Source organism: Pleuronectes platessa, chromosome 19 (assembly GCF_947347685.1).
Source record: "Pleuronectes platessa chromosome 19, fPlePla1.1, whole genome shotgun sequence".
In the NCBI taxonomy this organism is placed as follows: Eukaryota; Metazoa; Chordata; class Actinopteri; order Pleuronectiformes; family Pleuronectidae; genus Pleuronectes; species Pleuronectes platessa.
In genome coordinates this window covers 14,753,729-14,781,297 of record NC_070644.1, presented here as the reverse complement: position 1 = coordinate 14,781,297, position 27,569 = coordinate 14,753,729, and the positions used below count along the sequence as shown (strand labels likewise).

At 41.2% G+C, this 27,569-nt stretch overlaps 1 protein-coding gene across 2 annotated transcripts in view; it reads right to left on the bottom strand.

Moving 5' to 3' along the window:
• The window catches only part of LOC128424626 (rab GTPase-activating protein 1), a 57,160-nt gene extending 30,777 nt beyond the window's left edge, over nucleotides 1-26,383 (bottom strand). Inside the window, exons 1-14 of one of the 2 annotated variants that reach the window (XM_053410904.1) lie at nucleotides 26,268-26,383; nucleotides 18,222-18,457; nucleotides 16,172-16,201; nucleotides 15,030-15,288; nucleotides 14,461-14,674; nucleotides 14,150-14,324; nucleotides 10,234-10,394; nucleotides 9,592-9,702; nucleotides 8,495-8,561; nucleotides 8,306-8,408; nucleotides 7,681-7,850; nucleotides 7,340-7,499; nucleotides 6,152-6,245; nucleotides 4,543-4,693 (exon numbers count right to left, since the gene is read on the bottom strand). In XM_053410904.1, the coding sequence (XP_053266879.1) occupies nucleotides 4,543-4,693; nucleotides 6,152-6,245; nucleotides 7,340-7,499; nucleotides 7,681-7,850; nucleotides 8,306-8,408; nucleotides 8,495-8,561; nucleotides 9,592-9,702; nucleotides 10,234-10,394; nucleotides 14,150-14,324; nucleotides 14,461-14,674; nucleotides 15,030-15,288; nucleotides 16,172-16,201; nucleotides 18,222-18,374 (1,848 nt within the window). In that variant the 5' untranslated portion in view covers nucleotides 18,375-18,457; nucleotides 26,268-26,383. The remainder of the gene's footprint in view (nucleotides 1-4,542; nucleotides 4,694-6,151; nucleotides 6,246-7,339; nucleotides 7,500-7,680; nucleotides 7,851-8,305; nucleotides 8,409-8,494; nucleotides 8,562-9,591; nucleotides 9,703-10,233; nucleotides 10,395-14,149; nucleotides 14,325-14,460; nucleotides 14,675-15,029; nucleotides 15,289-16,171; nucleotides 16,202-18,221; nucleotides 18,458-26,267) is intronic. The other variant, XM_053410905.1, reaches the window with a different exon arrangement.
• Nucleotides 26,384-27,569: the final 1,186 nt, after the last annotated feature.

The following is a 27,569-nucleotide window of genomic DNA, read 5'->3' as shown; positions in this document are numbered from 1 at the left end:
AGAAGTGACAGCAACATAAGGCAGGGGTCCTGACACTGGTCAGCAGATAACACTAACAGGTCACTGTTGGAGGATGACACAAAATGCTATGGATAATGAAGATTCTCTACATTCAACTCCAGGAATAGCTGGGACCTTTGAACTGATTAAGCCTAATGGCAGTCGCATGTGTTTATAATGGCAAACTGGCAATTAAGCCAGATAAAGCACATTTTAAAGTATTTCCATGTCTGCAAGCAGAAGTCAGACCAGCAATGTACAGATTAACCGATGGGGGAGGCCTATGGGAGAGGCAGGCTGGCACACAATCAAAGTACGGTCAAAAACTGTAAGAAGCAGACTCACTAGGATGGAGGAGAGGAAAGAGGAAAAAAAGGCAAGTAGTTAATGTAACAAAATACAAATGAACAGGCAGAAAGAGAGAGGCTGGAGGACTTAACAGGAGCACAAAGAGGTCTAAGTAGAAGTCAGTGAGAGTCAAGAGTCAGGCGTACACAAATACAAATCTGAAAAAAAGATAGGCAGACAGAGGATCGTGATGTGGGTCCAACAGAGGCATGCAGGCAGACAGGTAACTGTGAGTGCTTGTTTTCCTCTCCACAGGAGGCTGGTGCGGTGGGTCTGGGGACCGGGCCTGTGTTTATCAGGTCACTGTGTGTCTATGCTACGTCCCTAACCTAATTTCTAACATCCTGCTCCACTTATAGAGGTAGAAGAGGTTTAAACATCTTTTAATAGGACAAATTAGTGAGTATGACTCATCACCACCACTGACCACAATTGCACAAGAAAAATACAACCTAAAAAATCCTCCATCAATCCATTATCTATACTGTTTATCCTCGGGTCATTGGGGAAGGTGAAGCCAATACCAGCTGACGTTGCACAGGTCACCAGTGTATCACAGGGCCAACATATAGAGACAAACAACAATTCACAAACACAATTTAGAGTCTCCAAATAACAAGACCTCAATCTGTATCTCGGATCGTGGGAGGAAGCTGGAATACTCACATACACTTCTTGCTGCGGGGTGACAGTGCTTACCACTACACCACCGTACCGCCCACCTCAAGAATCATATTTCATTTAATTTTTACCTCTGACAAAGACAAAAGAGTGACAGATAAGTTCTCACTTGAGAGGATAAACTGCATGAATGCAACAACTGCATCTGAAACTATGAAGTCCGACTGTCTGCATGGACAGTAAACACTTTACTGACCATTACACGAGCACACAGTATTGCAACAAGATGAGTGAGCATGGAGCTCGTTAGTATACGAAATGTAAACATTTATTGGTTCACCATGAAACTGTGGCTGGACAAATCAGAATATAGCGTGCCGCCAAGTCTAGATAATTAATTGTAAACAAACAAACAAAAATTATAATTACATTAAAAGGACTCTTATTCACCTAAAGTCACCGCAACCAGTTTGATACCAATTGTGAACTTAAGTTGACGGGATGATCAGTGAGTCATCATCCACGTGCAAGCTTGATCCACTTGATTTGCATGTGTTCCTATTATTTTTCAAGAATTACACATGAGAATAATAATGTTAGCTAGTTGCTGTCTAGACCCTCAAGCTTTCTCTGTATTGAGAGTTTGAATGCTTCTCTATTGGTGATGAACCGTATCTATAAAACTGCAATGTCCATGGTTAAATGATATTCCAAAATTACCACCAGACAACTGATTATAGCATAAAATTAGATTAAAACACCATGACCATTTCTTTGAAAAGGCTACACTTACTAGCAACTGAAGCGTCAGATAATTTTAGTAACTATTTAAGACCATTATACTGTAATATGGTCACGATGTTACAACCCCTGAGCACAAAACAAAAATGTTGCCAGCCAATACCTCGTCTTTCATAACATCCTCCTGATTAAAATCAGTTGGCACTGGATCAGTATGCTGCCCAAACTCTGTAACTCTGACTGGCCTCCACTCACTATCATTGATGGAGCTGAGGCAAAATGTGAGCCATGGCTCAAACAGCATAATGAGTTTATTGGTAACTGGTGGAGTGTTAATGAGTCAGCATTTGAAGTAAGTCACTTATTTCTAGTACTTAGCAGCGGGGGGACCCTCATATCAGTGAGTTCATGAGGGCTTCACAGGGCAGGAACAGGTTAAATATCCATGACCTACAGCCCTGGTTCCACTTCCATCAATGCCCTGCATTCAGACATGGATGTACACCAAGTTCAGACGGGGATAGCACAAAAGATGGCACTTGCTGGGACATGATGTACATACAGGCAAATTGAGGACAAAGAGACACACACAGGCTGAATATAGAAAGCGCTCAAAACTAATTAGGAGCTGGAACATGTTTGTGGTATGTACAAATTATAAAATAGGAGCTGAAACGGGAAAGAACAAAAATTCGTACATGAAAAGCTTAACTGTAATTAGTACCAATACCAAGAGAAACATGAATGTGGAGGAAAATTCTTTCCTAATGAATACATATAACGTGCAGAGTACAATTATGCAATACATGACCTTTTGTGTCTTAGTTCTAGTTTGATGAAAAAGAAATAACATCAGTATGTTGGTTTTGAATCTAATAAGAGCTTCATCATTATATTGTTCTGCGAAGGTTCTCTGCTACATTGTTCTGGGACTAAATAAAACTCTGTCACAGTCAGATTTAGCTGCACGTGTTCTCCACACTTTTCTATTGTGTTTGTTGGCTATTGTACAAACTTGGAATGCTTTAGTGTTTCTGCAAAGAATTCCGATCCGACTTTCTGTCCAGTGGCTATCGATACAGTGGCGGCCTGATCCAATGTTATTGTTGTCTTTGTGAAAGTTTAGATTCCGTTCATAACACTCACGGAAGCGGAAATACCAGCCTGGCTCCTCCATTATTTTTGTGTAAAACTTCTATATGAGTTGGCAAATCAGTACAGGATGGACAGGTAAACGGCAGCAAGAACATCAGGAGACGGGTAAAAAGGGAAGAGATAGGAAAAGAGCAAAGGGAGAAATGAAAGGGAGGTCAGGGGCAGTGAGGAAAAAGAGAGCGGGGGAGGAGAGCAGAGGGGAGGAAAGGGCAAAGCCAACATCTTGTCACCACCTGGGACCCAGCTTGTTGCCCGGGGATGTTGCCTTTACATAAGAACAGTGGACGGAGCTGTGGCCGAGAACAAAAAATTACACAGACCAACACACAGGAGAGCACACAGTCACCTCGGATCCTTTAACAAATGTTCCCTTAGACGGATGTAAGCCAGCACACTGTGATTCAAAAACAAACCGACACAAAAAAACTCGTCTTTTAAACACAAACAGACGCAGGTTTGTAGAAATGAGGCAGAGGTCACAACAAGGCAAAGCAGCTATGACAAACCTAATGTTAAAAATACCCAATTGAAATCATCATAATTGAATAATAATAATGAAATTATCCTTCCCGATGACAGAGCGACCATTGTGCATCGCCTAATACAGGAAATTTCTGACCCAGGTCCCGAAGGAATTTGCAAAACTGAATACAACCCAAAACTAGATCAGGTTTTCAGAATCTTTATTGACTTTGACTGTTTGAGCTGAGCAGCTCACATCATACGATCTGATTCCTTCCTATTTAGAGAGGTAGGTATATATTTTCATTCTCCGTTTATGAACTGAGCATAGGTTAAAAACTATTGGTTTATACTGAGTCACAAAATCATGAGAAGTTATGGTAAAAGCTTTCAGATTATTCCTTCTTACAGAACCATCGACGTCTACAAACTTCTTTTTAGATAAGTCCTACAAACCTTTCGCGATCAGAATCTAGTTTATGCCCCAAGTAATCAGCTGGTATTGTCTACATGGCAGCAGTCATCACAAGTTTGGAGCACATGAGAGGGAACAGTGGCCCCTGGGGAGTGCTTTAAAGACACAAACCTGAACAGCAACAGTTGCCAACAAACAGGAACAATAACACACAGGAGAAAAACAACTAGAATTAACGCCTCGCCTGTTGTTTGCTTCCTCGAAATTATCAAGCTGCAGTTTACATCCATGTTTTCCAAGTCTCATAGGACATGTAAAGAAGATTTGAAGGAATGTTTTTCAAAGGTACCAGGTATATGTTGTCATATTTATACTATGAATGATGGAGTTATGGCCCTAAATGTGTTTTGTGAGTTCACAGTGACCTTAACCTTGATGATCGAATCAGCTCATCTTCGAGTCCATGCTAATACTTGTACCAAATTTGAAGTTATTCTCTACTGGTGAGGAGAAGTGGGACACACAGACGGACTACAATCCCCAGAAGATAAAGCCTCCGACCAGGCATTTATTCACCGGCACAGAGGCATATATACATCAAAGACATTAAACCAGCTTGGATTGAGTGCAAGATTTAGAAATTGTCAGATATGATGTGGACAGTTTGCTGATTCACCCAAAAATTAAAGGTCTGATCCGTCCTGTTTGTAATCGATCACGACACCACCAAAATTAGGGAATCGTGGCAATTCAGTGTTTCTTGATCATATTTATAAAGACAATAATTTGGTGCATCTTACCTTTGTTATGAGCGTGCGGTACTCTTCCACCTGGTGGTCATTATTGTGGCACCCTGCCAGGAGCTGCCACACCTCCCCACGAAGAGCTTCGGGAATACCACTCCGCACCAACGCTGGCAGCTGCCTGGGCCGCACTGATAAGTTCAAATGCCTGATAGAGGAGAGGAAAGGGAGATTGTACTTATACTTTATTTTACTTATTTCAACTGTATTACTTACTTCCTGCATATTCCATCAATCTTTGATGTAAGGTTCTCTGCAGATTCATCACATGCACACACAACAATTCATCTATCCCCGAAAATATTTCCCCCTGACATTAGACTTCCCTTATTCTACTCCTGCTTAATTTTTTATGTGACAACAATAGACAACACAAGACAAGAAGCTCAAACAACATCACAGTAGAATACACAGAAGGAAATGTCAGCTCTTTCTTTCTTCCTCACTTACATTAAAATGTCAAATCTGTTGGGGAAATTCTCCATCCTGTGCATACAGTAACCTTAACCGTGTGAAGTGTCAAGTGAACTCAGTCACCTGCCCAACCACTTGTAAGTGACAGAGACAGAATTAGAAATACACAGATGAGGAGGAAGAGGAGGAGGAGGAGAAGATAAACTCAGAGGCACAGCTGTAGCTAACTGTCGCTTGACTAGAGCTGACAGAAAAACCCTGAATCCCTGATGATTCTCTCACTTTTCTACCCCCCCCCCCCCCCCCCCCCCCACCCTCCGCCCCCTCTTATTTAATTCATCCCTCTGAGTTTGTTGTGTTTATTTGTTCCGAGTGTTAGGTTATGCAATATGAGGCATTTTCTGCACAGGCTAAGAGGGGAAACAAGAGTGTGCTGTGTACTTGTGTGTGCAGGCATATGACGTAAGTAATGCCAGGCCCGGTCCTTAGGGGCATTAAGTTTGTAAAGGGCTTTCTGTGATTTGCCTCTCTGCGCTGCATCCCCACGCTACATCGCTGCATCCCACAATGCCACAACACACAATCTCACTTGCACACACAATATCACCAGTCACACATACAAAGCCTGGTATTATCACAGGCTTGTCTTATGATTTCTTTATTTGGGCATTTTATCGGAGGCATATCTCTAAAATACCCAGTGGTTTAATGGTCATCAAAGGATAATACAAATACACAGATCTAGTCATTGAAAAAGAAAATTTGATGTACTTTTATAGATTTATTATCTTGTATGTATTATCATAGATATATGGTAATACTTTTTGGTTAAATGTATGTTCTGTATCTCAGGTATATACTGTATATTAGCATAGAGAGGGAGAAAGAGGAAGGCATGCTGTACAGTGCATGTGCGAGTGGAGGAGGCTTAACTTGCAGCAAATTAAAGTCCAGACAGTTTCTATTCAGTTCATCACAAGCTTTTGATTAAAAACAAATGCAGTAACGGGAGAAGGAAGCCATGTTAATAAGCTGCTTATCAAGAATGCCTGCCTGCTGCTTTTTCTTTCACGAGCAGAACGCCCGCTAAACCCCCACCACCACAAAAAATGAATACTGTGTGCGTAGACCTTCATTACAAATGGGATAGAAAAAGTGGAAGGACACAGAGAACCTGGGAACAGAGCCTCACCACTTAGAAAGTAAATCTCCCCAGGTTTCCAGGATCTTCTCTGCACACTCCTTGGAAACGTCACCTGATCCACTGAGTAGCGGCTCGTCGTTATCTGGACACACACACATACACACACACATAAAATAAGAGTGAAAATTTGTGTGATCGTTGTTTCTATCTTACATGATTATATCTAACCTTTCAAGACTCCAAATGTCATGCAAACAATGATTAATTAAAATGTGTGTGTTTACTAATTCTACAGTCAAACTTCCTGCTTGATGGTGTTATGAAGATGATGTATTCCACTTAGAGCACTGCTTCTAGATGAATGATATGTTAATATTATAGACTATAGATCCTCTAGTTTTATGTTTTGTGATGTTTTATCTGTGATGGATTAAGCTGAACTGCATCTGAGTTGTGTATATAACACTGAACTTGAACTACAGCTTGAGTCTCGATGTTGCATTTTATAATCGAAATACCTTTTTTCGTTCAAAGCTGTACTATCTATACTGAATATTGTATCCAAATATTAATAACAAGCCATCACTGAACATGCTGTACCAAAAGACCAGTAGACCAGAGACGACCACAGAGAGAAATACAGAAAGTACCTCACTGATGTCCCTGCCTAATAGTTTCATTGCTGCCGACACCACCGCACACACACACAGTGCTTTGTGATGATACAGCACATACAGTCCTGTAACACAGTGTCTGATCGCCCACTGGATTTCAACTCAAGCCTTTTTCTGTTACAGCATGAGTCAGAAGATGAAAAGTGTTCCAGGCGGCATACTCTTTTCTATTTCACAGCAGCAATACTTTTATTATTGTGTCTTGAAGGTGCTTGCCTGTGAATGAGGTCAGTCCTGAACAAGGACACCATCATGGCTCAGTCTCCTAAAGTTAATGCTCACCATAATGTATATGATCTTGTCAGTTAAGTTTGCTGCTTTTATGTGTCTGACACGATCAAGTACAGGAAGTGTTTCAAAAGGTTGAAAACCATTTTCATATGGTTTAGCTAGTCAGAACCACATGTTGCTCTATGTTGACATATTAGTGAGGGGTTTTTCAAATGGCGTATATAAAGAAATCATTGCTTTTGTAATATCAAAACTTATTCTTCTGTATCTGTGACTTTAATTACAGGAAATCCCAGTAGAAGTAATGAAAAGTAAGACAGGATCCAATCACCTTCTTCTTCATCATCCTCAGGTGGTGAAGGAACCCCGGTACCAGGTACGATGCCGGGACTAGCCGTGGTCTTCCTTTTCTCTCTCTCATTCTCACTTTCCAAACTCACCACCTCATAGAGTGTGTCGGAGGCAGGACTCTTGCGCTCCTTACGCTCCATCTGAAACAACACATGAGGTAACATCCTCTGATTAGCTGATAAAACACATGTTAGACTTCTTTTCTTTTCTTCTGACTATTCAAGCCCAAAGCTGATATCCGGTGCTATTCATAATGACCACTGACCAACGCCTGAACCGATTTAATCGTGACTGGAGAAATTGTGCGTTGACTCGACATACCTGGCGGAGTTTAAGGTAAAAGGTCTCAGTGTAGCTCCGCTTGCTGAAGGGCCAGAACAGCCTGTCATTGGGCGAGCACACCCTGACCCTCGTCTCCAGCAGGAAGCGAACCGGCTCCTCCACCTCAGTGATGACCAGGTCCACTGCTGTCGTCATGTACATGAATTTATCTAGAAAAACAAGAAAAATAGTTGCAGTGTTAAAATGGAAATAAGTCAAAAAAGCTGCCGATTGACTTGTTGTGTTTAAAGCTGAATTAATGGTGGTTTTGCAATTTGGAATATCAATGGAATACATAGTATGCCTGGGTAGACTAGGTTACTTGTCCTTGACAACAGTAATGTTAACATTTTACATTCTATAAAGTATGCTAAATTAATTTATAGTACACCTTCATAACATAATTTTACAATTATTTCTCTATTATGGAAGGATTTTAGGATTCATGCTACAAGCGGAAAGTGATTTTACCACTTAGGAATGTGATTTGAAAACTTAGTGAATGTGAGAAAATATTGGTGTGAAAATAAACAATCACCTAATCAGTAAAATATGAACCAAGGGAATAATAACTGTCGAAAATAGTTGAGTTTTATAAGAATTTTCGACAGGATTTGGCCGTCACCTTTGGGCGTTTCCTCATTCACAGCCTGGAACTGAGGCGTGTTGGGGTTCCAGCTTCCTGTGATGATGTAAGATTTCCCGTCAGAGCTCTTTCCCATTGACTCCTGGAGGCACAAGTTGGAGGAAGTTAGAAAAAACACAAACACACAACAACACAGACACACACGGACATGAAAAAACAGCCGTCTACCAGGTCCAGCAGGTGCATGTCACTGTTCTTCACATTTTTCCCTGGGCTGAGCAGAAGACCAAAGCACCTAGAGAAGAAAAACACAATAATAAATAAACACATAAAGACACAGACACACACACACACACACACACACACACACACACACACACACACACACACACACACACACACACACACACACACACACACACACACACACACACACACACACACACACACACACACACACACACACACACACACACACACACACACACAGAGGGAGACAAGGGAGACAAGCAAAAGGAAGAAGTTTACGTAAGAAGAACAACAACAAAAACAAGCGGGAACCAAAGAAAGAACAATAAATCTCTATAGATATAAACCAGTTGTTTAACTTCACATATTTTACTGCAAATAGCTTCTTGGACTGAGCCTTTAACAAAGACCAGAATATAGAGAATATTAAACACAGCCCTCCACTCCTCAGCATCTCTGGATTTATCAAACGATAACAAACCATAAAAAGTGGTGGAATGTTTAAATTTCCACAGATTTAATAAACCATGGAAAATGAGGAGCCGCGAAGACATTTTCAGTTTAATCACTGTCTTAAAAATGTGCCTGACCACTTAAAACCTGACAGAGATGCGGATGTATAGATGTTCACTGGTGTGTGTTTATCATAAAGAGCTAAGTGATTCCCTTCTTGTACATGTCTGGTCAGTCTGACGGATGCAGGCCAGATATTTTCCTTCTACACGACAACTCAAGTGTGACAGAGAATTTAATTTTATATCCTCAATTATTCTCTGCTTGTGCATGTTTTTAATCACGTTGAGAAATATGCTGCTGAGGATGTTGTCTTAGATGCTGTAGGTTTTTAAATCTGCTGTAAGTAGTGTTGTCTGAATACCAAAAGGATATCTCATTTAAAAATTTATAAAAAGAGCACTCAACAATAGGGCTTCACAGTGTTTTCATGGACATTTTTACTGTATTTTGAGAGTTGTGTCCCCACTGACAACAAACATCGAGCCAGTGACACTTTAAAGTAATCTTTTTTGAGTGTGTGTATGTGTGTGTCCATGAGTGTGTGCAAGACAAGATTTTACCTCTCAATGGCAAGTTCCTTATTGGAAGTCTGCTGGACATAAATCACGATTTTCTTGTCCATCCCTGCGCGCAGCTTGAAGCTCTGCTTGTCCTTGTCCTTAGCCACAGCGCTGTACATGAAAAAACAGGAAACATTGATTATTAGATAAAGGATCTTCAGTGGAAAACAGAGATTAAAGTAACAAACTCATCGTTAAATTGGGTGAAAGATAAAAAGTTTAACGGTGACACAGTAACGCTGATTTACTTACAATTGAAACCTTAAATTGGAAATTAACCAAATTACATTACATTTGACATAATATTTGACCACAGGCTGAGAACACAGGTTGTTTGTTCTACACTGATGTTGCGAAAGAGAAAAAGTGGAGCAGCATTCATGTGCATGACACAGGTCGCTCGGTGGGAAACTCCGGTCATTAGAGAGACCTTTTCTTTAGAACACGTTAAGTATTAAGGCGGCAGGATGCTGAAAACGAGCAATAACTTTAATTTGGAACAAACTGCAGCTCACTCTCCAAATGTATTAGCAATGCTGATTCTGTCTCGGTGATTCTGTATTTGTTCATTTTACAATACAACCGACAGAGAGTACAACTAGTTTGTTTCAATAATTTTTTTGTAATAAATATTTTTCCCACCTGAATGTACCCTTGCCATCGTCCTCCCTGATCTCCAGGCTGACGGTGAAGGTGAACAAGTCACTGTCAGGGGTGAGAGGAGCAGCCTGCTGAGACGACAGAATAGCCTTCTTCGCTGACCGCCGAAACGCTGTGGCAAAGCTGTACAATATCCGACTGACCTGCAGAGAGAGAGAAGTAAACACGAACAATAATAGTTTATTGTTTAGCCACTATACTGGGCAGGCAAAACAAGGCAAGTTCATTTATGTTGCACATTTTAACAACAAGTGAATTCAAAGAGTGTTTAAAAGATAAGACACTGTGTTGTAAAGCAACATATGACCAATAAATATCATTCCGATAGATATCCAAAAAGGTCAAATTAGAAATACAAATTTACAGTGCATTGAAAGAATAAATAATATTCCCTTCGATGAAAGGCCATGGCAAACATGTCAAAAACGAGTCGGCCATGATTTGAAAGAACTGAGAGCTGCAGCAGACCTGCAGCTCTCTGGCAGTTTGTTCCAGATATGTGGAGCATATAAACTCAACGTTGCCATTTCATGTTTAAACTCTGGGGACGGAAAGCAGACCTGCACCAGACAACCTGAGGGGTCTGGATGTTTCATAAAGTAGCAGCGGATCAGAAATGTATTTTGGCCTGAAACCATTCAGTGCTTTATAAACCAATAGCAGTACTTTGAAGTCGGTGCTTTGACAGACAGGAAGCCAGTGTAAACATCTGAAAACTGGAGGGGTATGATCCACTTTCTTATTGAGGAGTCGAGCAGCTGCAGTTCTGAATCAGCTGTTTTTGTTGAACCAATTTGTTGTTATTTTAACAAAGACCTGTCAACACACAATTACAGCAGCCCAGTCAACTAAAGATAAACGCATGGTCAAGACTTTTCAAATCCTGCTGACACATAAGTTCTTTAATCCCCGATATCTTGTTGTTTGTAATTGTCTTAATGTGACTGTTAAAATTCCACAAGAGCTGTGATTGGGAGTGGTTGTTAACTTCACTGATCACAGCCTAGTACTGACTTTTAGCCATTCTTTCTTGTCACCAAAGCCAATAACTTATGTAAAAGAAAATGTTTAGAGCTAGTACAGAGCTTGAATGTGATTATAGTCCCCTGTGTGATCAAGTCATGCAAACATGCGTGTCATCCGCGGAATTGTGGTGGCATATTTTGTTGTTCTCCATACTGTGAGCTGGTGGGAGCATGCAGAGGTTAAACAAAATATCCCCCAAGGTAGAGCCTTAGAGCCATAACATTTTTGTCTGAGTAGATGTGTAATAACTTAAACAAAGTCTTTTCAGTCCTTTAAGCAGTTTACAAATAGATTTTGTGGAATGTCAGACAGTCGTAGACGATTTTCCAGTCGGTTTAGTGTATCAAAGGGATGTCTGATAGCACAAATATACAATTTATTAGGGTTGACCTATTACTGTTGTTGTTGCATTTGCACCAAAGAATACTCCAAATAGCCCATGACCTAACAACAATATTTATTATGCATCAGGGTTAATTATTATTCGTTATTCTCAGACAAGGACATTTAATCATCGTGATGTTTTTTGAGCTTTGGCACAAGGTTTAGCAGCATATGCAGCTGAAATGACCCGAAAGTTGAGTTTCGTAAACCAAAATGATCGGCAACTGGCAAAGCATTGATTAAAAACTCAATCAAACCCCAGCAAGAAAAGTTACCTAATGACCCACTACTCTACTGACTGTGGACCCTCCAAACTATTGACCATCTTGGTCTATCAACATGTTCTCATCTAACTACTACCAGAGACTGCAGGGTTCTATTAAATCCCCCCCCCCCCAAAGAGGAGCAGAGTTGTTGGGGGGGGGGGGGCAGCTACAGATGGCCAAGTGTGGAAAACTGGGTGGTAAAGATTTATTTACATTCATTAAACACAAGTTTCCATGAACAATACTTGAGAATTGAGAGCTTTGCCAAGAGAATGTCATATTTTGTGTTTGATTATTACAAAAGGGACATGTGTGAGATAATAAACAGAGCTCTCCCTCATATAGAGGCTCACAGCACAGTGGTTTTGGATCACCTGTCATTGTGGTTAACAGTTGAGCCCGGGGGCTAGTGACTACGAGATGGTGCGGGGGGAAACTGCTGTTATCAATAAATAACAACGCTCTTTTATAAAACAGCCTCCAACCTTTCCTGCACAAAGCCTTTGTTATGTTCTTGTTACAGCAGAAGGTTGTCAGGGGATTGCAGGGGGTTTATTTATTCAGAAACAACAGGGATTGGATGTAAGGGGGGATGAGCAGAGTTAGACGGGGGTCAACCCCTGCATTGAAGAAATTGTGACATCTTAAACAAAGGTATTATTGTTTCCGACTATTACAATTAATGCTTCAGCAAAAGATGAAAACTTTAGAATGTCTACAAATGGCCCTTTTGACTCATTGTGTGCGATGGAGAGGAGCAGGACATGGACAGCTGTACTGCTGAGGGAAAAACTTAATGTGTTCGTTTGGAAAGTTCATGCCCCTTCACAGAGGATAAGTGATCCGCCTTTAACACCACTCATTGGTTAGGGCGAGGAAATATTACTTCAAACCAATATTGCAATTATTTCTAACTTTTACCAGGATCACTATAACTGAAAGATTATTATAAAATATCCTCTGCAGCATTATTTTCATCTATGAGACATGTTTTAACTGATGTCACGAGCAACGATCTGCCCCAATTTGTCAGAGCCTACATTTTTTGTTTATCTCTCCAAACTTGTAAGTACATTTGTGTGAGGAGCTTTAGTGAAACAAATATATTAAAGCTGTAATAATTCAATCACGCAGCACTAGATGTGGATCTCTGGTCAGGAGAGACAAGGGGGAGGGGTTGGGTATGAGACTCAGCAGGGCTCGGCGTTACTATCAACACCAGGAGACTTGGAATTGTTTAGAAAGTGGCCTTGAGGCCCAACTAGGAGGTCTGGCTCTGCAGAGGGGGAGCAGGCCCGGGGAGGTGGTTTGCTTGTGAACATTTCTATTCAAATCTCAAAATAACATACAATAATAAGATAAGTTTCCTTTAATTATTTAGCTCACCAAATTTTTTACATTTTGGAATAATGGGGGGTCGTAAAGGAGAACACAGCCAATGGGCTGACTCACTCCTTTTTTAACTGTGCAAATGAGTGATAAAGAAAAAGTAGAGATAGTGTAATCTGTTTTGTTGTTGGAGGACTGGAAGGAGGAAGAAGGAGAGGGGAAGATGATAAGGAAGCAAGATCTGCAGACAGAGATGTCTGATTATATAGATAACAAGCTGGGGATGTGTGTCTGTGAATATGCATTAGTGTTTTACTGTTGAGCCGAGTGTCACTGGTGAAGGTCTGGGAAAGTGGATTTTTGCACGCAGAGGGACTGATAAAGCAGCGTCTGTCTGAAGGTGCTTGGTGACACTGAGTGCTTCCATGAAGGAGAAATCAGGTCACTGAACATTGAAGCTTTAACCCAGATTCATGAGTGGATTCCCTTTTCTTTTCTTTCACACGTCTGGTGAACAGACTGTATATAAGCAATGACTCTCCTATAAGTCAGCTTGGGGGGTTGTGTGTGTTGGACATGTGCATCTTAGCATAACCTGCAGTGTATGACATAATCACTTGGGGACCGCTGAGAAACCTCCTGCACCGACACTGAAGCCTGAGGGACAGACTACAGGGGAGATCAGCCACAGCAGGCAAGGTCAACCAAAATACTGCCGGTCATATGAGTGTGAAACACATGTTTAAGTACGTGAGTGGATACGAGAGCAGCAGAGGAGCTTTTACTCCCCCTCTGGTTCTCTATCAGAACAGCAGCAACATTACTGGCACCTGTTTTTTGCATGTGAGTATGTGATAGACGTAGTTGCACATTAATCAATGGATAATCCTCACCGCCTCTTGAATTTGACAGCGGAACACATGGATCCTGAAGATCTCAGCATTGTAGTGGCTCTCGGTGAAGGCGAAGCAGTCACTCTCTGGAGTACCATCGTGGCCGCGCACGCAGAACAGAATCTTGTAGATAGGGTAGTTGGCGATCTCCGTACTGTTGTTGGGGTCCAGCAACCTGTTAAAAAATATCAATAAATATGTTCATAAAAGTCACAACTACAACTGAAGCTATTCTTGTTATGTGTACGCTGTGAGGATTTCGGTCCATCAGCTGGAACTGTTATTTTAACTAGTTCTCCACATGTTCTTACCTGACGGTGCCTTCAGACACGCCTGGCACAGATAGGGTGACATCCAGGGGGACCTGGCACTGCCCTCTGAGGATACTCATCATCCGAAGGGCCTCCACCTCACTGCGGGGGGCGTTGACAGATGCACACCCCAGATATGTCAGCTGGCTGAACACAACGCTGTCCTCATCTGGAATGGGACTGCCGGGACTGCCATCGGATGATGATTCGTCCCCTGCAAAGTGACAATGGAAAGATGAAAAGAAAAGAAAGGAAATTAATGAAAAAACAAACATGTCCTCATCTAAATTATGTTCACTGGGAAGCAGGAAAGTGGAATGGAATTTAAGAGGATAAGAGAGAACAGTGAAATCAATTAGAGATATTCATGCAACAAATGATTACATGGACAAAGATAATGAGAAAAAGCAAAACTCCTCTGATGAATAGATTAGAAAAAGCAATGAGAGTTATGTTTATTTTATTGAAAAACCTCAGTGCTTCTATGATACTTCTCTAAAAGAGCCATTTTGTAAACTTTGAAAGACAGGAAAAAATGAAAATAGAAAATGAGAAGGAGGATGGCTCACCGCGATACGACCTCTCATTCAGCTCACTCTCCTGTGCCGTCTGAACGGGCAGCACTATCTCCAACTTGGGCGGGGATGAACTCAGAGGGTCAGAGCCTGGCGCTACAGGCGACGCTGTCGTGGTGAGTTGGCTACGGCCCCCTACACCCAAGGTTTCCATTCCTGTTCCCGGTCCGTGCCCAGCGTCAGCTACCGATGGGTCCATTAGGACATCCTCCAACTCCCTCTGGAGCTGCTGTTCACTTCCATTCCCCACAATCTGATCGACACACACAGAGGAGCAGAAACACACATACACATAGAAACACACGTGCACACAATCACACCAAGGAGCGGGGACAAAAGGGGGCACAGAGAACAACACGTTTAAACCCAAACACAGATCATTAATCACAAGAACACAAAATTATCATTGAAATCACCACAACAAATTAGCTTTCAGATAAACCCGAGGCCAACCTCCACCATTTCTCCTGCAGTTTGTAGGACTGTGCAGTGCCTCTGCCTTCAACCGTGATCTTGTGATTCATTTCAAGTGAGTGTGGTGAAGGTTGAAGGCGGAAAGAAGCCTTGTTTAATGTTGGCGGTCAGAGATATATCGTGATAAAAAATTCTAAATCATATTAGTGATTAGTGGGTAAATGTGTAAATCAGTTAATTCTACCAAATAGTGGGAAAAAGCAGGTCAAAGGCTGGACAAGCTATGAAGCGCCACAAAAAGAGGGATCGCTGAGTATTCCTGACGGCTGTGGATGCATCCTACCAGTGAGGAGCAGACTTAAGCTGCAGAGGGCGCTATTGTACAGAGCAAAAAGGGGATGATCTGATATCTTTTAAAAAAACCTATGCAGCTACACTGGGGCTTGGGATTTACAGGTACTGCTAAAAGCCTTGGTGGGTGTGAGGCAAAACTGCACTCCAACATGTAGGAGGGTCTACCACTACCATCCTCAAAACTAAACTGTTGAAGCGGCTGGCTAGTGCCCTCACTCAACAGCTGGCAAATACAAAGAAAGCACAAATAATCACAGACAGAAATCACCACGGAAGGACATCAAAAAAGAGAGGGATAAATATACAAAACAAGCAAGAGATACAGAGAGAAGAGGTGGAGAGGGAAGATAGCGAGATAAGAGACTGACCTTAAAGCTGACCCCTTCCTCAGAAATCACCTGCATAACAAACAACAAGTTTAGACACACTGACTCTTCTCTGACTGGATGGGAGGGGAGATGTGCACAAGAGTGTGTCGGGCGAAAAACCAAAAACATGATATCTGGATGACTTGAGTGTCAGTGAATGTAGTGATTTCACCAGAGAACAGTGGATGTGTGTGGAGGACAGCGTTTCTTCCCTGAGACAACAGGCAGCACGACACTGACCTCAACTGTGCAGCAAAATAACTGCAGTTCATTAAGCTCATGTTATATGCAAACTCTAGCTTTTGGTCCCTTTCCAACCCCAAGCCAACAATTCCCTTCAAATTCAAAGAAACTGAGGCGAAGTAATCATATTAACTAATGGACAGAGTGTGAAGATGTGAGCCAGCGATTAATAAATTCAATAAAAGGAAAGTTGATAACTAGTAAACTCATGGACGAGATGTATCTGCAGAAATGGGGAGAGGAGGGGAGGTAACCTGAATCCATGAGGGACGCTCGCTCGATGGCGGCTCGTAGCTACGTTTGCTTCAAAGTCGTCTTTCTCTTTGCAGACAGACACACCCTGGTCACAGAACACCATTATTTTCCTTGACAGTGAGTTCAAAGCACTCGCAGCTGCATCGCCACACTGTTGGTAAACTAATATCTGCTGAGTGCAGCACTGAACTGACTCACAGAGGGCATATGAGGCGTGATAGCACATGCTGTGCACGAACAAGTGCAGCCGATTGAGTGCAGATGGGAGATTTTTTCCTAAAGATCAGTCGCAATAAAACAAATGAAAAATTGGTTAAATATCAGCTGATACTAAATTAATTCACACGTGATTCTTCTGTTGTTTGACTGGTGTGACGATTTGAAAACAATCCCTTTTCTTCTTCCGGCGGCCGAGACAGATCTTGCTTCCTTATCAGTCAGTTGCACTCCTGCCCTAATTTTCAGCCAGGAAAAGCCCTGACTGAATAAATAATACTTAGGTTTAAGGTTTAAGCAACAAGAACAGGTTCAACACAACAAACAAAGCCGAGCAAAATTCTCTTGATTTTTAAGCATGTGCATATATTTGACAACTTCCCTGCAGCAAGTAGCAAATGTACAAATCAACTATGAGACGAGGGGAAGAGTGAGGATGTTGAAAAGGCAAAAGAAGAAATGGTTAGCCTTATGGTTAGAGTGTGAGACTGCATGGTTAAAAAAGATGGAAGAGAGCTTTAGACAGGTGAGGGATGAACTACCGTTGACAAAGTAATCCGTTTTACCTCTGACCCCTAACATGCAATTTAAACATGTTACACCGACAGAGGACAAAATATGGAGGTGTTTGGGTGTTGACGTAGAAAATGAGATTAAGGTGAATTTGTTTTTTTTCAAATTTGTCTACCAGTATATAAATTTGGGAATGATTCCAAAGATGTTATCTTATGACAAGGACGTGGAATTGAAGCTTCATATTTTTAAGTTTAAACATTAACACAACTCAAATAAAACAAAATATATTGAACTTTATAGATAAAAAAAATGTTTTACATAAGCATAAGAAAAGTCGGCCTATATCAGCAAATATGAAGGGGGTGCCCCGATTGATCGGGTCATAGACTAAGGTATCGGCCAATACTACTTCAAACAATAGGTGATCGGCAATGGGCCCCAAAAATCCTGATCGGAACACCCTTAGAAAATATAAATACTGATTATCATACATTTATTAAAGGCTTAAATCACCTGATTGGCCAAGCAATATATCTGTCTGCCTCAAGTTAATATGAAATTAACATCAAGAAATTCTGCCAAATCTTGGCCTGACTTGTTTCTCGACTGGATATATTCTTGTATTATTTACAATTCTGTCATTTCTCTAATATCAAGAGCAGATTGTGACTATTATAAGTATTTAGCATCATCCTGATATGGAACGAAGCAAATGTCAAAAGAATGTACTTATCACTTACTCTAACTAGACAAATACAGCTGTGAAGTCACCTTTCTCTCCCTTGTACGTCTGTCCATACCTACACCCAACCATCCTTACCTTCAGTCCTGTCTTTTCGTCATCACTACCATTATTAGTGGAGGAGGGTGTCTCGTCCCCCAGGCGGGACACAAGGACAAAGTCCTCACTGTTGAGAGTGGACACTGAGTCCGAGGAGACGCTAATCTTCCCCACCGAGACTTTGTCATCCATGGCTGCCGCTGTTTAACTCAGCCACGCTGCTCATGAATGGAGGACGGGAGGAGGAAGTGGTGGGAGATGATGAGCAAAATCACCTGGAAAAAGAACAAAATAATAAAGAAAAAGGAAAAAAAGCAGAAAACAGTCATGATGAGATGAAATCCGTGAAAAGCATCTTTTAAGGCAAGTTGAAACTTTGCTGTTGGACATCAACCATCTAGAAGACAGTGAAGCCATTCATAATTTTCCTTTTGAAGATATTTTGTAACACCTTAAAGAAACTCTGCAGCAAGGTTACAAAACCCAGAGAGGAACAATAAAGATGTCAAGTGAAAAACTAAAGTTCAAGTAAAGGTGACATATTAGAGAGCGAGCTGCAATGAAGAAACAAGGAGTTGTGGGTTTCTGGAGCAGAAAGGTGATATAGGTGATACATGTATATGAAAGTGAGGAATTAAATGAATAAGGCAATTTTAGTACAACCATCCTGTCTATCATATGTCAGTGATGCCTGTTGCAAAGATTCAACCACCTGACCATATCACATGTACACCATAGATCTGTTCCCTTAACACACAGTTATTTGTCCATTCACATAAAATGGAGGAGGTAGGTGTATGACCTATACTGCAGCCATCCCAGGTGACAATTGAGACACTTTGAATCCTCTCGTGGGGAACAGTCATGTCCTCCATTTGTAAATAATTGAGAGACGATTGTAGAATTGACATAAACAAAAATTCAGATGCATGGCAAAGAATAACTACTTGTCAAAAATGATATTTTAGTCTCCATTTGTAAATTCAGATATGTAAGTATGAGAAGGAGGAGGAGAAAAGAGGAAAATATCCATCTTTACAGTTATGGAATGAGGTAACAACTGAAAAGGGGGAGGTGCCCCTGTATGCAACACGGGAAGAAAGACAACAGAAGGTTCTGGCAGAGGTTTAAACAGAGACTATAACAAGCTATTTATATCTCATCTCCTCCCTTTCACTCTCTCCCAGTCCTTTTCCTTTCACTCTTCTCTCCTTATCCCTCCTACCTCCAGACTTCGGTGTATCTCAGACCTTATCGCTTTCTTCTTTTCTCCTCTGCCCTTTCCCTCCTCAAGTTTTTCTAAAAGGTTTCAGTTGGTGTTTCTTGAACTATGTTCTCTTGTCAAAGACCCACCCTCTCTATTCAAATAAGCTCACACAATGGATAAGTAATAGGAAGAATACATTTAAATTGGAAAGGTCAAAGCAGTTAATAATTTAACTAACTTCAAATGAGTAAGCATGTCTTTGTGACCAGAAGTTTTTAGTTATTAAGTTTTTATTATGCTACCATTAACATTAGGTCACTTTGAGCAGAGTCAGATGCTCAGGACTTTTACTGGAACACACTGTGAATACGTCTGACCAAAACCATCTCCTCTCTTAAATGAAAACTGTCTGTGCCCAACTTCACGTAGATTTTCCAGAGTTCATGTCTGAAAACAACTCCTTAAAGACTAAGAAAGAAGGATCTATTGCTGCTGTGCAGTTGCTTCTTCTTCCCATGACAACACTGACTTATTACCAACAAGCCAGGGGGAGTATTCATGAAGCCATATCGCCTGACAGGTAGTTCACTCATTGTTGTGGTGACTGTCATCCTGTATCATGACATACAGCGTGACTGACAATGAGGTATGGACAACTTAATCGCTTTTGTGTTTATTTCATTGAAGTGAAGGCTGCAGCTGGGCCTCATGTGTGACAGGTAGCACTTATGGTTTCCTTACTTCTTAAGAGGAACTTGGATGATACACAGAGCTCACACCAGCCTGTCACACCATGCTTACCTCTTTTACACCTCCTAATATCATGAGAAAATCTCAGTTTCATGTACATACATGCCCAAAAGAAAGTTGTGAGACTAAATATCAATACTGTAGATATGTGGGACAAACTCTATTATCTTAAATCATATAAATCAGAAATTTTATAGTATCTGACACTCCTCAGTGAGATTCTCATACTTTAATCTTCAGGAGACTTTTAAGAGTTTTTTTCTCTACTTTTGGCTTAAAGACTCCAGCTTTCTATTTTTAGAAAACTTGTAATCTGAGTGATTGTACAAGGTCGTTTTTTTCCGTGTTGATGGAATTTGGTGTTTTCACATATTCTGGTATTTTGTTTGTTTTGCCACAGTGGCGGCTGCTGATAAGCCTGACTCCCAAAGTGTAGTAAACACTCTAAGAAAACGTCTATGAAAGCATTAGCAGTGGGCGAGGCATTAGCTAAATAGTGCTTTCATGAAAACAAACTAATCAACTAAATAATTAAAGCTACAATATTAGAGCCTTTCTTCAGTCCTTCACATTCTTAAAGCTTTGAAGTAAAATCCCAAGACATCCCAATCTTTTTTACATGATTAGATAACAGATATGAATAGTCTAATTTGCTGCAACTAAGTCCTCAAAACTTAGACAACAATAAAGAACTTTGAGAGCTTTGTCCCGCCGTCATTTTCTCTGTCACTGGCCATCGGTAGTACCAGGAGAGATCCTGCCAAATCAGAAGGATCATCAAATTGCCCACAAAGTTTTTTACTGTCTTCAGTAGACCGGCAGGAAGACCTTGCCAAGCACCGGCCCCCTCTGTGTACCTGTATCAGATCCGGAAAGGAGTGTGCACGTTTGCTGGCCAATCACATGAATTAACCTTTATTAACCTGACTCAAGTCCATCCCCCTAGCACAAGTCACACACACACACACACACACAAACCTACCACTCTGTATCTTACTGGCTGGCAGCTCTAACAGGCTCATAATGGCTGCCTTGTCACTCTGCTTCCCTCCTTTGCCTCACTAACCTCTCTTCCTGCTCCTGCCAAGATACACTGTTGGTTATCAACACTTTTAGTGCAACATAGGACTGAGCAATGATAGAAGAAAATGTATATTTGAACTATTTTTGAACAGATACTAAAACTGCAGTATGTGGGCATCTATGCAGCATTTCAGACTCAAGACCAAATTGCCCCCTGAGGGAAATTTGTTTCTAAAGTCATTGCAGTGACAGTCAACACAAAAGGACACATTTCAGCAGAGATAACCCACCAAACAGTACAGCGGGATGGGCTGGACTGGACTATGCTATTCTAGAGTAGCAACAAGAGGTGGGGAGCCATGGACAGTGCTCTGAGTTTACAGATGATATGGAGTCTGTGTATGGAAGTGATGTGTTGATCAAAGCGGAGTTTATCGTCAATATTGAGTCCGAGGTATTTGAAAAGGTCAACCAATTCCTTTGTCTTGTCAGTGTTCAGCTGTAAGTAGTTGTTAGTGCACCACTGTGTGAAGTGAGCAATGGAATTAAAGAGTTATTGTCATTGAGTAATCCCAGAATGGCAGTGTCATCAGAGTATTTGAAGTATGTGGTGATGGGTGAGGGGCTCGGGCAGTCGTCGGTGTAGAGTGTGTAGAGTGATATAATGGTGTGTAACATGGCACATGCCAAAAAGTTGCAGCTTATGCAATCTGATTATTGCACTGAAGCATATTGATGTCACAAGTATCTAGATTATTTAGCCCCAGTGCCAGCTCAGACGAACAGGATCCATTTCATATCAGGCTACTGATTCTTCCGAAATCAGATGTACAGTAGCTTGATGATATTTTCAGACTCACTAAAAAATGTTACACCTCTTGTATCCATTTCCATCCAACAACACAACCTTAACTACACAAGTACTTTTATGGATGGATACTGAGTAGGACTTAAAGATGTTAAGAATCTTAAAGGTCACACCCCACCCTTCTTCGCACTCTGCATTTATTTTGATCAATTACATAACTGTGAGTTCCGTGACTGCAACAGGCACAATTATGACACTATCATGGTGATAAAGATCTGCCCACAAACAGACAGACAGCTATAAACAATCCAAGCTGCGGTGAGTTAGAGTTTTAAAAACGTAACTGTTAAGACACAAAGATATAGAGGCAGTCAGGGTTGATATCATCCGATTCTGACCTGCAATGCATCATGCAGACTATTCTTTTCTTTCTGGAGCAAATCACAAACAACTGTGGCCTCTTTGAGCTGTTTGTCACGGTTAACAACAGAGGCACAGAATATCTTATACCAATCCATGTGTAAAACCGTGCACACTGGAAACCTACGCCTTTCTATTTTTTTGACTCCCTACCACTCTCCAGCTGAATGGCCTGTTCTGAGCTGCCAGCTGGGCGCTGCGTGCACCTCACAAGGGAGAGGAAGACACTGCCAGACACAGCTAAAGAGCATTCAGGCTTGCAACACAGTCCCTTTCGACGCGCCTCACAGCAATGATTCCAGCCAGGCAGAGACACCACAGAGAGAGGATGGGACAGAAAGAAAAGCTGAATTATCACATGGTCAGTCACAAGGTGAAGTACAGAGGGAAAGAGAAAGCAAAGGAATGAAAGAGCAGCTCCGAATGATCAAGTCTTTATGTAAAAATCAAGGAAACGCGTACAAACACACGGACAGCAACTAACTATCATTTCAGCTGAGGCTGACAGCAGAGCACAGGCTCTCATTTGACTATCAAGGAATGAAAACCTTTGCATGGGCCTGCGCTCAACAACAAAACAATCTCACATGACCTGAGGACAGAGTGCAGGCCTGCCTTTAACTTTGGACATGAAGCACTGGCTAGAAAAAAACCCTCTACATCGAGATACTGAGCTGCACAATGTGCAATGTGGCAATTCATAAACAATAACAATAGAACTATGCTGCTTATATGGGAAACCTGACACCTGTGAGTCAGTGAATATGTGATCCTTTAAAACAAATAGTTGCTAAGGGTGTTGGGCCTTTAGACAATAGAAGTGAAAGCAGAGGACGCCCCATATATAAGATTAAATTAAAGCGTAAGTTTACTATACAAGCATTAGGTATTTATACGGTTGTTATGTTATAGGACTCATGACACAAATTAAGGCTATAGTCCTCTTTGGGTGATGACTGAGAATGTGAAATATTTGAAAGATTATCTATCAGCAATGATAGTGTAGTAAGTGTATTAGAAAAAGTCATAATTGGTAGTAGATGCACCGATTGAAGTATTTCCTCTGTGGATGTTTTAAAAACTTTACTGCGATCACGTGGAGTCAATAATAAGTGAGGGAGAACTTCTGCAGATGTTACAGATTCCCAAATTGTATAACCTCCCGTGTAACTCTGAGCTATGAAGTGTATTTCCTTTGCTTTCGACCCTACATACTCTGTTTTCATTTCAGCTACTGCAACTGAATGAAGGAAACACTAATCCACTAGAGTTGATGCCAACTCCGCCGCCATTCAGTCTCCACCAGCTCTGCAAATAACAGGTGCATCTGAGGGGCGTTGTCGGGATTTCAGAACATTCAGGCCTCAGTCTAGAATCTGTTTCAGACCGAGCTGAAGCAGCAGGAATACAAGAAAACACACTAAGAAAATATGTGAAAGCTCAAAGCAAAGAAAAGTGACTGACAGAGAGATGCTGAAAGTAACTGAATTTTAAAAACTTTATTCGCAAGAAAGTATAAGTACAATCGATCAATGGAAATTTGTAAAAAAATATCATACTTAGGTCTTATACATCTAAGAAAATATATTTGAAGAAGCCCTGTGTATTGTGTGATGTAACATGATCTAACAATCGAAGAACATCTGTTGTTTCATACTATGCTCTATCGTTTATTTCATTGTTCTGCACATCACTCTTTATGACTTTAGTTTCCATCATGCAGACACACCACACAACAGAGCTGCAAACAGGGAATTCGCTTGAAAGCAACAAAAACAAAGACGGAGGAGCATGAATGTGTCACAGAACCGTGTAATTCTGAACAGAAGGAGTCCGACCAGCCGTGGTCCCGGTTTGGTATAAAAAGACTGAGAATTTGTATTTTTTGCAAACTATGCCGCAGACCGGCCTCCACCACAGAAGTATACCGCAGAGCTCAAAGAAATACCTCAGACTCAAACCCTACAAGAGGCTTTTGCCCGCAGCACAACATATGGCAGAGAACCCTGAAGATAAGAGGAGATCACAGCTGCTGCTGCTGCAACTGACATCTGGAAAGACATGGCTCCAATTTACAACATTGAGAAAAAAGTAAGACTAAAGAGTAACAAGTAAAGATCTGTGTTGTTCTCTGGATATGAAATTGAGATTTGAGATTTTGGTCATTTGACACAACCTTTATTCATTCTTGTTAAAACCGCAAATATTACATACAGACCAATCTGACTGCGGTGTTTCTTGTTCACGCATGCATGTGTAACTGTCTATGACCTACAGCAATGATTTACTGCACTACCTGTGGTTCAGGAAACAAACAGGAACAAAGAGCTGAGTCAGGTAGAGTGACAGTTGGCCCGTTTGGCTCAGAGTTACCAGATATGTTGTCTATAATGAGAACAGCTCAAAAATCTGAACAAGAGAGAAAAGCTGCAGCTTTTCAACAATCCTATTCTTCATGGTCACAACAGTTTTGGGCATTAACCTTGAGAGAGTTTGCTGAGGCAACTAAATGTCTTACTATCAGAAAATGAGACAGATATAGAACTTAACTCTACAGATGTAGTATTTGTAAGAATACCAGTTTGTTTGTTGGCATCACTCACTCACACACACATATCGGAACATATCGTTGAAATATTGAATGGACTAACCGTATATGGGTATTATGTTTTCAAGAAGATATGGCGTTAACAACACTTAATTAACCTATATATAATTATACAAGTAGTTTGTATTATAGAACAGCTTTTAGATGTTGTTATGAGTATTTTCTTAAACTTGATTTAATAAAGGTTCAGTTGAAAGTTATTTCCCCAGTACACATCTGTCGGGGAGTTCAACTGCTTCACATTTTAACACAAAGATTTAACATACTAATGCAATGAAATGTTTTCATCCTGTCTTATTATAACACTCCAAACTTAATGTGTTGCTTAATTTAATATAAGTTTATGATAGTCTTCATTATGTATATTAAAATGATCCTGTGTTCGTGGTGAAAGCTCCTTTAGCACTGCACAGGGGACAGATGTGATCATCAGTGTTTTGTAAATTATAACTGAATGAGTCACTGTGATGAATAACAGTAGCTTGCAGTGACATCATCAGTAATTCCAGACCTGTAAAGACACTTGAAGTGGAAAACAAAAACAAGAGCACATCCACCTGTCACTTGCCAGCAAACAACCACAATGACACATACATCAGGGCACGAAATGTGGAGAAAACATTCGCTATATCTATAATAACTACTGGTTGTTCACATCAAGTCAGTACTAACAGATAAATTAGATATAACATTAGCATCCACTTTAATTGGATTTCTGTACAGCACTTAATCTGGATGCCAGTGAACCTGTTCGGTGTTGAAGCAGCTCGTGCAGCTTCCGGGGGCCCGAGTGCACATCGAACCTCTCGGTTAGTGATAAACAACATGGACAGTGTTGGATCCACGCTGCTAAACAGGGATTAATGTAGCTAGCTCTGCAGTTCACTGACAGCCTCAGCTAGCTTCCTCAACCTGCCCAGCGTTAGCTCACCCAGCTACTCATCGTTTCACAGTCTGGGGAGGGGGGGGACGTTTAGCTACACAGTGACCGTTTTAGCCAAAGTGTCGCGTCTCTGCAACGCGATTAGCAGGACGTGTTGTTTGGACGTGTTGGGGTGAATGTGGCGAATGAACCCCGCCGACTGTCCCTCTGTTGAGGGCGCAGATGAGAGGCCATTACTGGATGTAGCGGGGCTAGCTAATGAATGCTAGCCATGCTACCCTGCAGCCAGCAAACACACACACACACGCACACGTTTCCTCACAACGGGACACACAGCAGCGTTTAACGGTGAGGTCGGACACACGCGGACGTGCATGACAGCTTACCTTCAAACCCACTGGTGTGTTTACTCCAACGGCGGCTGACACAACATTGTTCTCTCCCAGTAACATCAGCTGGAACTGCATCCAGCAGCAGAGCTGTAAACACTGCCCGCTCACAGCCGCACTGCGCATGCGCCTGTCAGAGAGAGTAGGGGAGGTGGATGGATGGAAAGATGGATAGATAGATAGATGGATAGATGGTTAGATAGATGGATGAGTGGATAGAAAGAAAGAAAGAAAGATAGATAGATAGATAGATAGATAGATAGATAGATAGATATATAGATAGATAGATAGATAGATAGATAGATAGATAGATAGCAATTGCATGTGGAAAAACCTAATTGAAACATGACTGAGGTCAAGTATCATCGAGGATAAGTCCAGCTCTCAATGTATTGTTTTTAATGTTTATTTAAAAAAAACATACAGAATAAATGTGCATTTTTATCATCTCTTTTGTCATTATGCACCATAATCACTTCTTGCATTAAACATACGATTATTGTTTGTATTATCTAATCATTTGAATCATCTTCTTGCTTTATTTCCTTCCCTTCTTTTTCTTTTAACGTTCCTTTGCTTTTGAAGTTCACTCTCCCGTTGATCTAATGTAAACCCACATAATTCCCTGGTTAGTGGATGGTCACTTATTTAAAAGCAGAAAAGTGACTTTCTACACCTTTAAATCCCCGAACCACAGATTTCAGTCAATGTGCTTCAGTCCTGCTGGTCCTTCCTGCCCAGCATGTCGTGGGCTTGTTGTTTCCTCACAGTTGAACCAGGCAGGGGCGGCTCCTGGTACAGGCGACATAGGCGGTTACCTAGGGTGCACAATGCGAGAGGGCGGCACAAGAGACTGATTTATCATGACGTGAGACATGCAATGCAAAACAATACATTAACGTCACACCATCATCGCAGCAGTGCCAGGAAGAACCGGGAAGCGCCGAGGCCACACACACACACACATACTCTCCTGTGGGGGGGGAGGCGGCGACAGGCTTGCGTAGGTCAGTCACCTGTGAAGACCAGCATCCTGTACCTCTGAACCAGCGCGGAGAAATGATGATAATGATGAAAAATGAAATAAAAAATGAAATATAAAATGAAATATAAAAACAATTAAATTAAATTAAATGGGGAAAAAACTGCGCGTGCACAACCTGCGCAGAAGACCATTGCGCACATCCTGCAGAACCGAACTGAGCACATCCTGCGAAGAAGCCCATTGCGCAGGAATTGCGCACGCAGCTTTTTTTTTTTTTTTGTAGTTAAATATATATCGTTTTTTATTGAATTTTT